The sequence below is a fragment of the Oryx dammah genome, unplaced genomic scaffold (genome assembly GCF_014754425.2).
Source record: "Oryx dammah isolate SB20612 unplaced genomic scaffold, SCBI_Odam_1.1 HiC_scaffold_26, whole genome shotgun sequence".
NCBI lineage: Eukaryota > Metazoa > Chordata > Mammalia > Artiodactyla > Bovidae > Oryx > Oryx dammah.
The window spans coordinates 98,246,597-98,264,292 of NW_024070210.1; the positions used below are offsets into that span (position 1 = coordinate 98,246,597).

Sequence of the window (17,696 nt, forward strand, 5' to 3'; positions counted from 1 at the left end):
ATATAATATAATATATTATATATATTAATATAATACAATAATATTAATATTAATATATATAATAGTGTGAAATATTAATATAATTTAAATAATTTAATATACATTATATATTTTATATAATAACATGATTTATATAAAATATAATTTATATTTATAATAGTAATATTGCAGTAACATTGATATAATACATAATGACTATAATTATATGTTATATGATTATGATATATAATATGTGATAATATATTTTATATTAATATTATGTTTTATATATAACTAATAATATAATAAACTCAATAATTTACAAATCAATTTCAAAAGTCAAATAAGCCAGTCACAAAAAGTTATATACATTTCATTTACAGGAAGTTCCATAAAAAGGCAAAACTTTAAGAACAAAGAGCAGTTTAGTGGTTACCAGAATCCGGGCGTAATAGGACTGCTCTCCATGAAACTATAGTACAGTTCATGATTGCATACACTTGTCAAAATTCACTGAATTGAACAGTTTTTTTTTTTAATTTATACAGTTTTTATTTTTATTTTTTTTAATTTTACTTTATTTTACTTTACAATACTGTATTTTAAATTGGTGAATTTTATCATGTAAATTATGCCTTAATAAAGGCACTTAAAATTAAAAACAAAAATGCTCTTAAAGCCAAAGAATATAAATCTGGAAAAACATTTCTTTTCCTCTTATTTAACAATAGTATTTTAGCAGACATTTTCACCAGAACTACATCACATAGCTAAAAAACACTAACCAAATACTTATTCAGGTATTAAATTAAAATTATTCTAAATAGTTGAAATCACTCATTATCACAAACTTTTTAAAAGATACACAGTTCTCAATTCTTTATCAACATTTCCTTATCTTCCTAACCCCATCTAGTGTTGTATTTTTAATATAACCACTGAATTGAATAAATCAATTAACAATGAAAGAAATCATTGTTTTGAATTCTGAAAGTATGAATCAAAATTAATTTAAGAAATTCCTCTTGTCATTTGTATTTAACAAAAGAAAGGTTCTAAAGATACAGAAAGGGAATCATGAACTGCTTAGCCACATGCCATCAGGGAATGGTCTACTAGTATGAAAACTTCCCTGGATCATATTGACCAAAAATATCTGGCAAGCAGGAGAAACTAAAAAATTTACTGTTTGCAAACTTTTATTTGTAACTAGAACAGAGGCCAGGATTAGTGATTTAAAAGCAGAATTATTTATAATTTTGTTTAAATATGTAACACCAGATGTGCTACAAATCCCTGATACTCTACCTTTCCTGAAGATGGAGGAGAAGGACTAGCACAAGGACTTGGATAATTACTGCTGTCTGTAGATTTCACAGAAGATTGATCTGACCGGTCCTCAGTGCTTCGTTTAGGATGCAAAATTCCTCTATCTTTATACTTCTGAGGCTGGTGTAGTGTTGGAGCTGGAGATTTCATCAATACTCTTGAGTGAAAAGGAGGAAGCAAAGATCAGTTACACAAAGATCATAATACAAAGCAGACTCCATTTCAAACCAAAGTTCAATGATTCTGTGATTTATGGAATAGTATTTTAAAAGGCAATTTCATTCTTCTATTACATTTAGAAGAAAAGGTTGTACTATTAGGGTACACTTACAAAGATAGCATTTTTTTTAAAACAATACAAAAATACATTAAAAACAACCTATAAAAATTTTTAATTTAGATACCAAAGTATTATTTCCCTTACAAAACTCCTAACCTCTTTTATGACAGTCTAGAAGAAATCCTAAACAATCATAATGTCATATACTGATGCCTAATGTCTTTTAACATTTTAAAATTATTTAAATACATCTACGCTAATGGCTGTTACTAGAAAATCACCTACTCCACCTCTCTTCCATTTGCATATATCTTAAAACCAAACAGATTTCAAAAGCATACTAAAAATTAAAGCATGGCAAAATGGAAATAATACTGGACTAGAGTCAGGAGAGAAGATTTTCAGACAGAACTAAATTTACAACTAATGAGGTAGGTGATCCTGGGGAAGTCTTTTAATTTATCTGAGCTTTAATATCCTTTAGCTGTTAAATAAAGGGATTAAACTGGGTAAACGCTAAGATTCTTCTGTTTTAAAATTCTATGAATAAATGCAGCAAAAATGGCAGTCAAGAATTTTATAATTTTTTTTTAAAGTATACATCTCAGTGGAAAACCAGACATTAAAAAACAAAGAAGACATTAAGTACTTCCTAAAGCAGTATAATATAAAGTTCACAGCATTACCTATAAATATTCTTGCCAAAAGAAAAAAAAATGTTCTTGCCAAAATACTGGATCTAATCAAGCTTTGAGAGCTAACCACATCCATGAAATATGCAGGGTATAGCAATAAAAAGAGACATATCCAGAATGTGGTACATGTCATAAATAACACTGACTTAGTTTCCTAAGAAAAGTCAACAAAGGAACTAACTGCTCTAGATCACAAGAGATTCAAGAAACAAGACACCCTAATACAGTGCATGAGTGAGTCCTCCCTGAGTGCTGTTTCAAATAAATATAGTTTGAGAATTGGGGAAATGATTATTTTATTGGGACTGATTATTGGATTTTGATTGTGTAGGAAAAATGCCTCTATTTTTTAAGAGATTCAAATCTAAATACAGAGGAGTAAAATGACATGATGTGAGAGACTGATTTTGAAATATGTGAACGAAAAAAGAAAGGAAGCAAGAAAAAACTAATTGGGTAGATACAGCAAATAGGTGAAAATCATCAGAGGATAAGATGGCTGGATGGCATCACCAATGCAATGGACATGAACTTGGGCAAACTTCAGGAGATGGTGGGGGACAGAGAGGCATGGAATACTGCAGTCCACGGGGTCACAAAGAGTTGGACACAAATGGGAGACTGAACATCAATCATTTTTTGCTGTGTTTATATATAATATGTAAACAAAACATAAAGAGAATAAGTCATAAGTTCACAAACTTCCACTGAGCCTTGCAATTATAATTACTCTGCCTTCAAAATAAGTTAAAATAGCTTATCCCCACATTTTGCTTCTCTTTCAATAAATATCTTGGATTCAATATTTCTTTCACAAATGAAATAAAATAGCTAAAGCCTAAAAATGCTAACAAAAATATATAATGAACAAACGTGAATAATTATTAAGAACTTGATAAATATAAAACAACTTTTCAGGGCTTTTGTCTTTAAGAATTGAAGTTCAAGAATTATCAAGTTATACCTCTAAAATTCCATCATTCTTACCCTAGCAGATTATTTACCTGAAAACTAGGTAACAGAACTTAATTAAGGGTAATATCTTATTAAAATAAAAATGATGCTTCCAATAGAACTAAATGCCCACTTTTGCAGTTTCCAATTTGATCTTTGATTCCGTGCTCTATTCTAGCTTTTCTCTCTTCATCCCCAAATTTTGGCTCCCCCTCAAATTTCATGCATGTAGAAACAAAGCATTTGTATAAACCTTTCCACCTACATTTTCATTTAAGAGAAACAAAGAATTCTGATAACTCAGTTATATCTCATTTTTCTTATAGAAAAGATGTTTATTCTTTGTAAGCAAATTATTATGTAAAAAACGACAATTTAAAAACACTGGTTTAATTTTAACATGGGATATGGGCATTTTTCCATGTTTTAATAGTTTCTTAAACCTTTTAAAATAACTAATAAAATGTTTTTATTGAAAGAAATTATCTGATCTATATTTTGCCATCCTAGTGTAAAAACTCTTAACTATAAATACTATAAATACCTTTTCTTCAAGAAGCAATTCCAGAAAGATTATCAAGAAAGATTATTCACCATTCAAAAATACATCTTCAGAAGAGTCCTTAATCTATTCCTCACCAAGCTATATCAGTTTCAGGCCTTGTCTATTAAAACTACAAAGTCTAAAAGTATATGAAATTCTTTATCTCACTGTTCAACAGATAAGAGAATAAAAAAGCAAGGCTACAACCTATAAGGAAAGGAAAATGGGAGATACTGGTATCACAGGAGAAAAAATGAATTTATAAGACAATCAGTTTCTAAAGCATAACTATTATTATACTTTATTATAATTATGATTTTCTCCTGTATTTCTAATTTTTATTAAACAAGTACATATTACTTTTATAAAGAAAATAGGAAAATTTTCCTCATAAATGTATATGTATAGTATGTACATGTATATAAACACATGTGTGTATAAACAGTCCCTCTGAATATATATATATATATTTTTTTTTTTACAGAGGAGTCTATAAATAAGTCTACCACATAATTTCTATGCAAATGTATTCATATATTTGAAATCACTCTTGTTCAAGGAAATTTTTCAAAAAATCTTTTTAAAAAGAGGAGTATCTAAGTAGAAAATGTATTTTTTACTATTTTCTTTTTTGCTTGGCAGTATCTACATCAGAGAAAATGGTTTAAGGACACACATTATTATAAGCAATTGGCTGAATTATTCCTAAAATGTCGTATATGAAAAACTTGGAATCCAGCATGTATTATTCCTTTTTACTGAAGTCTTAACTGATAACATGCCTTTATGCTTCATTCAAATAAGTAAAATCTGAACAAAAGATAGCAGGTACTAAATATTCCATCTGAACCTTGAAAAACAATAAGCATCACATATCTTTTATGCCTCCATTATTTCTATTTTCAATTTTTAACAATGAAATAATATTCTTAGCACAGAGATAATATCTACTATATTGTTCAAACTAGCATTCCAGGCAAGAACGTTGTCTCTGTTATCCATTCTATCAGGGTAAAAAAAAAAAAAATTTAACTGATATAAAGAAATACAAATTGGGTTCTAACAAACATTTTTACGACCAGAAATATTTCTAAATCATGGCCAACCATTCACTATAAATACTACATTATCAAATACATTTTGGAAAAATGATTCAATATAAGAGCTCTCAATAATAATATAATAAAAAATTCACATCTAATTGCCAAATGATAGAAAGGATAAAAGAATTTAGCTAAATTATAAGAAATTTTGCCAAGACAGTAAATTTACTTTTTTAATATATGTATTCCTCTCTTCAACAAAATGTAACCTTTCTGAAGAGATTTATTTTTTATTTGTTATACATTGCTATATGCCTCACACCAAGAACACTAAGCATTTAATATGTCCCTGTATGAACAAATGAATAAAGTACTTTTCTGTACAAAAACCAGTCAGTTTTATTAATATCTAGGTAAGACTTAGAAGGAGACAGTTCTTCTAAATGGCCATGGCCAACACTTTTTGCTGTGAGGTATCTAGGAAAGATATGACTTGATATATATGAACTAAAATGCATAATAAAAAATGCTGTTATCTTTTTCATAGACCCTGAATTTGTAAATTCTGAAAATTAAACATTCCGAGCTTTTCCTGACAAAAAAATAAAAATTCCTTTTTAAATAATTCAAGACCCCAGGAGCTTGAAATTCTTCGTATTATCTAACACTTAAAAGAATTATATTTTAAAAGTAATAAATTCTTCCCATTTTTTTGTAACCTTTTTGCATATCTCAGATTATAAGAAAGTAATTTTTAAATATTATAAAAGCATGTGATTCTATGATAAATAACTATTTCCTAGAGAAAATATCTCATTTTAATAAAATGCTATAAATTTACCTTTCTGCAGTAGTAGACTCATCAGAAAATTCAGTATCTGCTGAACTTTTTCTACTATTATTTGACCTCCAAGATGATGCCAAAGGAAGTTCTTCTGAAGACATAGGTCTTGGCCTTTGGCCAATCCCAGATGGCTGTTGTAAACCTGCAGATTGTTCTTCAGTGCTTAAAACAGCTATAATTGCTCTTATAGTAGCTTCATCAACTTGAGACCAAGGTTTGGATGGAGCTCTCATTCGACGTAAAAATAAGCTGTGCCACTTCTGTCTAAGTTGCAGCAATAAACCGGCTGCCTGTAATAAAATAGCTTTTTTTCAGTTCAAATGAAAGTGAAAGTAAAAGTCGCTCAGTCGTGTCCAACTCTTTGCGACCACACAGACTATACAGTCCATGGAATTCTCCAGGCCAGAATACTGGAGTGGGTAGCCTTTCCCTTCTCCAGGGGATCTTCCTAACCAAGGGACTGAACCCAGGTCTCCCACATTGTGGGCAGATTCTTTACCAGCTGAGCCACAAGGGAAGCCCAAGAATACTGGAGTGGGTAGCATATCCCTTCTCCAGTGAATCTTCCTAACACAGGAATCGAACCGGGGTCTCCTGCATCGCAGGCAGATTCTTTACCAACTGAGCTATCAGGGAAGCCCTCAGTTCAAATCGGTAACAGCAAAATATGTTCCACACTTGCAAGACAATTATTTTTCAGTCTGAAATTGTTTCCAAAGAACACATTTCACATTTTGTTATCAATTTTATTCATTTTGTTGCATGAAAAAAATAAAATTTCTTTACCATTTTGAGGCACTAGAGACACAAAATCAAGTTACACAGTCCAATGAGAGAGAAAGAAAAACAATGTGTGGTAAAGTGTGATTAATACTGGAAAAGTAACAGCAGGGTAAATAAAGAAAAAATACATTTAATTTCATTCATACTTTATTTTACTGCCAAATGCTGATGTCCAGAAAGCAGCTGAATTCATACAGAGAAAATCCTAAGCTAGAGATACAGATAAGATATGCCTGGAAGTTATCAATGTATAAATGATTACTAAATCTACACACAGAGGTAAGGTCCCTAGAAACTGTGCAGAGACAGTGTAAAGAGTAGAGAACATACTACTGGTGAACACCCAACATTTAAGGTACAAGCACATACAAAAGAGTACATGAAAGAACCTAAGAAGGAACAGCCTCACTAGATAGAAGAAGAATCAGGAAAGAATAGTATTATAGAAACAAGTGACAAAGAAGTTGAACAGCAGTGAGGAAGGAAAATGGGGAAGGGTATGGGCAATAGTGTTAACTATGAGAGAAAGGCCCCATTTATCAAGAACAGCAGTCTGGCTTTGACAACATGGAGGAGACAGCATCGACCACAGCAAGTACAGTTTCAGTGAAGGGAAAAATGGATGGGAATGGAAATGAGACTGCAGTAGATTGAAGTGATCAAGGAATGCATGTAAAAAAGTAAGCTCTAGCCAGTACCAACTTTTGACAGTTCGTATTGTCCCCCAAAATGATATAAAATGATCTTTAAAAGTAAAGATAGAATTAAGAGAAGGCTTTGTCAAGAAAAATTTTAATTTGATAACAAACATTCATCTTTCTTACTTGAGAGATACATGTAAAGAGAAAATAAAATGACCTAATATCTTTCCCTTTACACAGAGTTATATAAAATAAAAGAATTTCTTGTGTACCCAGCACTCAGTATTTTCTTATATGCACAAACATATTCGTATTCTATTCTCTCACACCAAGGGCTCAATTTTAAAGAGACAATTTTCATCACACCATATACAGTTCATACAACTGAATGAAAAAAATCTATCACACTGCTAGAAAGCAACTTACCTCTGGCTCTAGTTTGAAACTGAGCCACTCATCAAGTTTTAAAGTTGCCAAATTAGCAGTAGTCCTGTCTTCCATTTCACTATCACTACTGTCATTAGGAATACCATCCGCTGTTCAAACAGGTATGGAAAGGAAAAGAAATTCACATTTACTATCTAACATCACAGCAAAAAAAGTAAGCCAATACAGATACTCTGCATTTACACAAATCCTCCTGATATACTAACAATTTGTGTGAAGAGTTCTCTAAACACAGCAGGTCACAAATTAAAACTCAGCATCTGGCCATTCTTTATTTCTCTACTCAAACTCTAAATATCAGAATTTCTCACATCTTTTTCCCAAATATTAAATATTAAAAAGTGTCTGCATAAAGGTAGTAGGATTATGGGTAACATTTCCTTTAAACAATTACCTTTATTTATGTTAAACTATCATTTAAATTCAAGTGGAAGAAAAAACTAAACTTCCTATCAGCAAGATTAATCAAAAATGCACAAATCAATATCAAGCTACCTTAGAAATCAATTTCAAGAATAGTGGTATATTTTAATATTTTTTAATTAGTCTTAATACATCAAAAGGGAGCTACTACCACATAAATTTCTATAATTTCAAATTTTTTTTGGTTTAATACGAAGAAAAAAACAGATTTTTCTCTCAAATAGATTTCTATTTCCATCATAATATATTTACCACGAAAAGATGAAGGTTCCTGAAGAGCATTACTTGCCAACCTAGCTGGTCCACAAAATACCAACACAGTGACAGGTGTCACTGCTGAACAGCATCTAATATTAGCTATCCTATGAGCTCTAGTCATTTCATCATAAATAAGCCAATCTGTGGGCAGTGCCTGGATTGCTGCAGTTTGACCGTTTGCTGGAGGAATCTATTAGGAAAATAAATTTTAAAACTGTTAACTGAATTTATCACTTATCGGTAATTCTTTTAAAATGTACAAAGTCCCTCAGCAAAATAGATGATGCATATATTACTACTCAAACAAGAATTAAAGCAAATCATTGTTCACGTAGTTTGCACAAAAGTCCCTTAATACTTAACACATTACTTCTTTCAATTCTATCAAAATTTGGTTCCAGTGTTGAATTGTACATTTATAACTAATTAATTTTGCAAAGCATGTTGGTATTGGGAACATTTTTCATTGATTTTCAAATATTTAAATTAGACAAATTTTACCTCAAGGCCAAAAAACATTCAAAAAGTTTTACCTTTTTATATTGAGGCTGACTGAGAACTGAAGTGGGATGAAACCGTACTTTTTTCTCCTTTGGCCCTGCCAATACTATATTCTCTCTGTCCACATGAACTAAATGAGGATACATGCCTGCAACCAATGCAGCTTTAACAACAGCCCAATTCTCAGAATTTGTGTTAACATCTCGAATGTCACCACCACCTCTTGCTCTCACAAAACCTAGAAAGACGAAAGAAACCACACCAACTTTTTCTACTTCACAAGATATACTTTTAAATTTATGGTTTTCACACAAAAAATAATGTATAACAGATACAAGTTTAATGATTCAAATTTCACAATAATTCATAAAATTTCTTCTGAAAAGTTTAACATATAAAAGCAATGTTCTAAGAAAATTTAGGTTTACTTAGACTAAAGTAAGCAGTAGATACACTGGGAAGTTGTGAACTTAAAAAAAAAACAACAAAACACTCTTGCAATAAAGTTCTCCGTGAACAGCTATCAGAAGCATCCTAAAATCACACCTAAAAACCTAAAATACTCCACTGAATGGTATTAATATCATGTTGGTTGTGATAGACACTAATCCTGGAAGTGAAGTCAAATAAGCATAAAGTATTCTAGCTTGAATTTCAATAGTCCTTCATATCTCCCCATATTTGAAACAACTCTAAATCCTCTGGTTTATGCCTTATATCACTTTGGCACTTGAGCTATTCTAGGAATACAGCCTCAGGTACTTTTCTTCTATTTCCTCAAGATAAAATGTCACTCAAAAAGAAATTCAAAGACACAATTCTAAAATGATATAGCAAAACTGGCATTATCTCTTTTTTTTTTTTTTTTTTGGCATTCTCTTAAGAAAAAAAAAATCAAGTGCCTTCATGTGCTTACTAGTTGTTTTATGTTCCAAAAATATAAAGGACAGCATTCATATCAATCTACTTAATTTTTAGCAATTTCTCTTCCATAAAACTATTTATTAATAGCAATAAAATATAACAAGTACCATACCTAAATCTATTTTCCCAAAAAATATATTATAAATTTTTTATTGCCAACATTATAAAATCATTCATCACCCACAGCTTCTACATTATCATTTTTTAAATCAACAAACAAAAGTTAATATCATGTAGAAGTCTACAATGTTAATACAAAGCAGTTCATGAACAAAAGATATACAACATGATAATGGTATAAAGATAATGCAAGATGGCATTAGTTAACATAAGAAGTACTATAAGGCATAGGCAGGGTACTCCCAGTAGTTGAAATAGGTTCTTTGGAGGAAAACTTTACCTGATGCTCTAAGTTGACCAAGCAACTGAGTTCTCATGCCTATGATTATTTCCATGGTAGCTTGTGAAAGAAAATTCTTTTCACAAAAGGCTCGCTCCCACCCATCACTTCGAGCTTTCTGCCATGCCTATAAAAATAAAATTATACAAAAGACACATCACTTCTCAGTTAGGAAGCAAAGTAACTGAAAATCATTGTATTAACCATTCAAAGTCAATTCTTCTTCTTCTAATTCTCTTACAAATAAAACAAGCAAACAATAACATAGTCATAAATATAAAGAACAGATTGATGACTGCAAGAGAGGGGAGGTTAAGGGAGTGGAGAGTAGGTGAAACAAGCGAAGGGGATTAAAAGCTACAGACTTAAAGTTATAAAATAAATAAGTCCTGGGGATGTATAGTTAATAACACTGTATGGTATATTGTAAAGTTTCTAAGAGAGTAATTTTTTTCATTTTTGACATGAACATTTATTTTTTAAGTAATTTCTACTGGAATATAGTTGATTTACAATTTGTGTTAGTTTCTCTGCACAGCAAAGTGAACCAGTTATATGCATACATATATCCACTCAAGTCAAGTGGGCCATAGAAAGCATCACTACGAACAAAGCTAGTGGAGGTGATGGAATTCCAGTAGAGCTCTTTCAAATCCCGAAAGATGATGCTGTCAAAATACTGCACTCAACATTCCAGCAAATTTGGAAAACTCAGCAGTGGCCACAGGACTGGAAAAGGTCAGTTTTCATTCCAATCCCAAACAAAGGCAATGCCAAAGAATGCTCAAACTACCACACAATTACACTCATCTCACATGCTAGTAAAGTAATGCTCAAAATTCTCCATGCCAGGCTTCAGCAATACGTGAAACGTGAACTTCCTGATGTTTAAGCTGGTTTTAGAAGAGGCAGAGGAACCAGAGATCAAATTGCCAACATCCACTGGATCATGGAAAAAGCAAGAGAGTTCCAGAAAAACATCTATTTCTGCTTTCTGGACTATGCCAAAGCCTTTGACTCTGTGGATCACAATAAACTGTGGAAGATTCTGAAAGAGATGGGAATACCAGACCACCTTACCTGCCTCTTGAGAAATCTGTATGCAGCAACAGTTAGAAGTGGACATGGAACAACAGACTGGTTTCAAATAGGAAAAGGAGTACGTCAAGGCTGTATATTGTCACCCTGCTTATTTAACTTCTATGCAGAGTACATCATGAGAAACGCTGGACTGGAAGAAACACAAGCTGGAATCAAGACTGCTGGGAGAAATATCAATAACCTCAGATATGCAGATGAAACCACCCTTATAGCAGAAAGTGAAGAGGAACTAAAAAGCCTCTTGATGAAAGTGAAAAAGGAGAGTGTAAAAGTTGGCTTAAAGCTCAACATTCAAAAAACGAAGATCATGGCATCCGGTCACATCACATCATGGGAAATAGATGGGGAAATAGTGGAAACAGTGTCAGACTTTATTTTCTTGGGCTCCAAAATCACTGCAGATGGTGACTGCAGCCATGAAATTAAAAGACGCTTACTCCTTGGAAGAAAAGTTATGATCAACCTAGATAGCATATTCAAAAGCAGAGACATTACCTTGCCGACTAAGGTCCGTCTAGTCAAGGCTATGGTGTTTCCTGTGGTCATGTATGGATGCGAGAGTTGGACTATGAAGGGGGCTGAGTGCCAAAGAATTGATGCTTTTGAACTGTGGTGTTGGAGAAGACTCTTGAGAGTCCCTTGGATGGCAAAGAGATCCAACCAGTCCATTCTGAAGGAGATCAACCCTGGGATTTCTTTGGAAGGAATGATGCTAAAGCTGAAACTCCAGTACTTTGGCCACCTCATGAGAAGAGATGACTCACTCAAAAAGACTTTGATGCTGGGAGGGATTGGGGGCAGGAGGAGAAGGGGACGACAGAGGATGAGATGGCTGGATGGCATCACCGACTTGATGGACGTGAATCTGAGTGAACTCTGGGAGTTGGTGATGGACAGGGAGGCCTGGAGTGCTGCGATTCATGGGGTCACAGAGTCAGACATGACTGAGCAACTGAACTAAACTGATCCAATCTTCTTTAGATTCTTTTCCCCTATAGGTCGTTACAGAGTACTGAGTAGAGTTCGCCGTGCTGTACAGTAAGCTCTCAACAGCTATCTATTTTATTTATACTAATGTATACATGTCAATCTCAATCTCTCAATTTATCCCTCCCTCCTCCTTTTCCCTTCAGTAACCATAAGCTTGTTTTCAACATCTGTGACTCTATTTTTGTTTTGTAAATGTTCATCTGAGAGTAATTTTTGTTTTTTGGCTGCACCACACAGCATGTAGGGTCTCAGTTCCCTGATGAGGGGTCAAACTTGCATCCCCTGCACTAGAAGCACAGAGTCTTAACCACTGGGCCACCAGGAAGTCCCCAAGAGTAACTTTTCCTATTGAGACATAATTGACTTACAACATTAGCTTTAGGTGCATAATATAATGATTCAACACGTGTATATATTGTGAAATGATCACAATTTTAGTTAACAGACTAGAGAGTAGATCTTAAAAGTTCTTATCACAAGAAAAAAATTTTTAGCAAGGAAGGATAAGAAAGCCTTCTTAAGGGAACAATGCAAAGAAATAAAGGAAAACAACAGAATGGGAAAGACTAGAAATCTCTTTAAGAAAATTGGAGATATCAAGGGAACATTTTATGCAAAGATAGGCACAATAAATGACAAAAACGGCAAGGACCTAACAGAAGCAGAAGAGATTAAGAAAAGGTGACAAGAATACACAGAACTGTACAATAAAGCTCTTAATGATGCAATAACCACAGTGGTGTGGTCACTCACCTAGAGCCAGACATCCTAGAGTGTGAAGTCAAGTGGGCCTTAGGAAGCATTACTACGAACAAAGCTAGGGGAGGTGATGGAATTCCAGCTGAGTTATTTCAAATCCTCAAAGATGATGCTATGAAAGTGCTGCACTCATTATGTCAGCAAATTTGGATAACTAAGCAGTGGCCACAGGACTGGAAAAGGTCAGTTTTCATTCCAATCCCAAAGAAAGGCAATGCCAAAGAATGTTCAAATTACTGTACAACTGTACTCATTTCACATGCCAGCAAGGTAATGCTCAAAATCCTTCAAGCTAGGCTTCAGCAGTACGTGAAATAAGAACTTCCAGAGGTACAAACTGGATTTAGAAAAGGCAAAGGAACCAGAGATCAAATTGCCAACATAGCTGGATCATAGAAAAAGCAAGCGAATTCCCATAAAACATCTACTTCTGCTTCATTGACTATGGTAAAACCTTTGTATGGATCACAACAAACTGTGGAATATTCTTTCTGAGATGAAAATATAAGACTCCATTACCTGCCTCCTGAGAAATCTGTATGTAGATCAAGAAGCAACAGTTAGAACTGGACAAGGAACAACTGACTGGTTCAAAACTGGGCAGAAGACTGTATACTGTCACCCTTTTTATTTAACTTGTATGCAGAGTACGTCATTTGAAATGCTGGGCTGGATGAAGCACAAGCTGGAATCAAGATTGCTGCGAGATATACCAACAACCTCAGATATGCAGATGATACCACTTTAATGGCAGAAAGTGAAGAGGAACTAAAGAGCCTCTTGATGAAGGTAAAAGGAAAAAGCTGGCTTAAAACTCAATATTCAAAAAACAAAGATAATGGCATCTGGTCCTATCATTTCATGGTGAATAGATGGGGAAAGAGTGTCAGATTTCATTTTCTTGGGCTCTAAAATCACTGTGGATGGTGACTGCAGCCATGAAATTAAAAGATGCTTGCTCCTTGGAAGAACAGCTATGACAAACCTAGACAATGTTTTAAAAAGAAGAGACATAACTTTACCAACAAAGGTCCATCTACTCAAAGCTATGGTTTTTCCAGCAGTCATGTGTGGATGTGAGATTTGGACTATAAAGAAGGCTGAGTGCTGAAGAATTGATGCTTTTGAACTGTGGTGTTGGAGAAGACTCCTGAGAGTCCCTTGGACTGCAAGGAAATCCAACCAGTCCATTCTAAAGGAGATCAGTCCCGGGTGTTCAATGGAAGGTCTGATGTTGAAGCTGAAGCGCCAATACTTTGGCACCTGATGCGAAGAGCTGACTCTAGAAAAGACCCTGATGCTGGGAAAGATTGAGGGCAAGAGAAGGGGTAACAGAGGATGAGATGGTTGGATGGCATCACTGACTCAATCGACATGAGTTTGAGCAAACTCCAGGAGACAGTGAAGGACAGAGAGTCCTGGTATGCTGCAGTTCATGGGATCACAAAGAGTCAGACATGACTTAGCAAATGAACAACAACAACATAGTGATGGATCTTAACTAGACTTATTGTGGTGATCATTTCACAACAGATACAAATACTGTCATTAGGCTCTATACCTAAAGCTAATATAATGTTATATCTCAATTATATCTAATTTTTTAAGAATAAATAATTTAAAAATAAAATCTAAGACTTTATAATCAAATAAAATTATCATTAGATAATTTACACTCAAATGCTACAACGCTATGAAAGCACTGAGTTTATAAAGTCCCAACGAGAATGAAGTATCAGGTAACCTAAATACCTAGCTATGTAAAAATACTCACCTTTATAGATGTGCCTGCTAATTTTCCTCTACTAAAGTATGAGAGATTTCCAAATAAGCCATCATAATACCATTATATCTAAGAACCCTGTCACTCCAGGCCTCTAAAAATAACCTTATATCAACTTCCTACTCTGTGTGAGAATGGAAAGTGAGATTCCTAGAAATTACCTATATGTAGTATAGTAAAGCTTCTCTTTGAAAATGAGTTCTCTTGCTTCAGAATATAACTGAAAAGCTGGGGGAAAAACAGACTAGATAGGAATTTTACTCCAAATCTTTCTCTGATTACAATATTATCACTTAATATTATAATATACAGTATCTAATATACCCAATTAATAACAATGCATCAACTTCTGTTCAATAATGTCCACAAAAAAAGCTTACAATTATTTTTTTAATTGCAATATCATTTCCTTTACTCAGGCTCACTATTCTTATCCTTTCTTTCCCATTTACCACTTTCCTCTATTTCTCACATTATCTTAAAATTTGTAAGTGATTTTTGGATTTTGCTTTATAAAATTAAATTCTTAGTATACTGTCCTAAGTACACAAGAAAGAGATATACTCTAAAAAAATCAATAAATAGATGTTAAATTCAAAATAATTTTCTTCTAAGTTTTGTTCTATACACTTTGAATAACATAAAGTTGTTTCTTAACTAAAATTTTACAGCATTTCTGAATAAGATATGATTAAAGATAAGGAATTTGAGCTTATAAAAAAATAAATATACATAAAAGTAAAACATATATATATATATATATATATACACATACACACACATATTTCCACAAGGAGAAAGTTGAGAAAATGAAAGAAACTAGAGAAAAATATGATAATTTTAACATAGTGGTAGTAGGAAGATATTCTGAGCTATCAATAAAATGTGACTTTATAATGAAATAAAATTAATGGAATCATATCTATTTTTTTAAATTTGTTACACTTACTCTAGAAATGTGTTTAGCAACATTTCAAAAATAAAATGACAAAAATATTACCTGGAATGCTCTGAGAAGTGCCATGTGGTCACTGAAAGTTCCTGCGGTGAAACGTTTCCTACAAAGCATAGCTGCACGTTTCTGAGAGGCCTGAGTTGGCAGGACGAAAGGATCTCGATAAGCTAGTGTGCAGGCAATTGTAAGGATGGGATCCAGACACTTCAAAACAACAGCACACAGGACCATTTTACCAAGATGTGGCTCTACTGGCAAGTCAGCCAAATGATATCCAAGTTCAGTGAGATCTTCCCATGCATCCATTGCATCTATTGTCTAAATAAAAGGATATAAAATAGAACTTGACATGATCAAAACTGTTTAATCAAACCCTATACTTAAAAATCCATAAACAAGATACAAGAACATAAATTTTCTTTTGCTATTACATCTCATAAAAAAAATTTCTGCTTCAAATATATCATGTAAAAATGAACTATACCTACTGTTTTAATTACCACAAAAGAATTATTCAAAATACATGATTATTAAGATAATTTTTTAAGATACAAAATTAGTTAAGACACATTATCAATTGGTTTAAATTTCAAGTAAAACAGCCAGGTAAAATAAGTCTATAAAGATACCAACCTTAAGCATTTGTACAGCATTTCTTACAATTAAAGCTGGTGGAGGTTCAGGAGCTTTCATAAGGAAATCAGCAATAGCACAATTAACTGGGGCTAACAGCTTGGTATGTAAACACAGTTCCTGTAAATGAAAAGAGCAAATCATTTTGAAATGTTGACATTTATAGCTGATTTTCATTTTTTAAAAAATCATAGAAATTATAGATCCCCAACAGAGACTAGTAGAGTCCCTGATTAAAATGAACAGCAAAGTAAACAATGTCATTTCATGAAAGATCTTTCTATGAAAGATGGGCTCATACTTTAGTGTGAGAATCTTAATAATCATCTTCCATCAACATCTATCAAGATTACTACTGTCCCTGCTGGCAATGTCTTCTCACATAGTCCTTATATATAACAATAATAGTCACTGTCCAAAAATCTTTTTTTCCCCTTTATACTGCATTCTACAACCTTTTATCCATTTGACAAATATTTAAGTGCTTGATAGATGCTAGGCACTACACATCAAGTTGGAAAAAAAAGAAGAGCATAACCAGACACTACCCTCATGGATTTTCACTGTGTGTGAAAAACAGAATAATTATATAATTAACTACTTAATTACAGTTGTGATAATGAAGGATAAAAGGAACTAAAGACGTAAACATGAGGTTCAAGAAATGGCAAGAGGAGGTGACCATGGGAAGTCAAAGACAATTCTCTAAAGAAATGACACAAATTAAGATGTAAAGATTGTGAATGCTAAGTAGCTTCAGTCATGCCTGACTCTGCAACCCTATGTACTCTAGCCCTCCAGGCTCCTCTGTCCAAGAGATTCTCCAGGCAAAGATACTGGAGTGGGTTTCTATGCCTTCCTCCACAGGATCTTCCTGATCTAGGGATCAAACCTGCATCTCTTAAGTCCCCTGCATTAACTCCCATGTAAAGATTAGTTAATCAGAAAAGGAATAATGGGGTGGATTCTATGGAGACGGGATAGCACATGTGAAGGCCCTGAGATACCAACAAAATGTGTTTGAAAAATTGAAGCTATTAGTATGAGTAGAGAGAAGAGGAAAGGTATGAATTAAAAATTAAAACCAGAGACACAAGCAAGAGAGATGATTTAGGCTCTGGTTAAGAATTCTGCATTTTATCCTAAGAACAGAAAATGGCACATAGGCATGGAGAAGTGCGAAGTAATCCAGGTATATGGATGCCAATAATATGATCCAGTGTCTCTTTAAGATTTGGAAGCCAGCATGTAGCTTGGCACACCAAAGAATCAAATTAATATACTTCTGATAGTTTTCCCAACAAACTACACAGTGTTTGATTGTTCCATTAAGTCAGAAAACTGAAAGGAAAATAATTAATATAGACTAGGAAATCTCAGTGAACTCAGTTCCAAAACTAACAAGGTAAGCTCAGCAACTTGAACTGAGA

The 17,696-nt window shown here is 33.2% G+C and overlaps 1 protein-coding gene across 1 annotated transcript in view; it reads right to left on the reverse strand.

The window, feature by feature from the left end:
* LOC120852620 (3'-5' RNA helicase YTHDC2) overlaps positions 1–17,696 on the reverse strand; it is a 69,961-nt gene that overhangs the window by 10,932 nt on the left and 41,333 nt on the right. Inside the window, exons 19-26 of the mRNA XM_040225950.1 lie at positions 16,267–16,386; positions 15,679–15,951; positions 10,046–10,172; positions 8,754–8,959; positions 8,215–8,410; positions 7,519–7,628; positions 5,666–5,958; positions 1,288–1,465 (exon numbers count right to left, since the gene is read on the reverse strand). Of these exons, the coding sequence (XP_040081884.1) occupies positions 1,288–1,465; positions 5,666–5,958; positions 7,519–7,628; positions 8,215–8,410; positions 8,754–8,959; positions 10,046–10,172; positions 15,679–15,951; positions 16,267–16,386 (1,503 nt within the window). The remainder of the gene's footprint in view (positions 1–1,287; positions 1,466–5,665; positions 5,959–7,518; positions 7,629–8,214; positions 8,411–8,753; positions 8,960–10,045; positions 10,173–15,678; positions 15,952–16,266; positions 16,387–17,696) is intronic.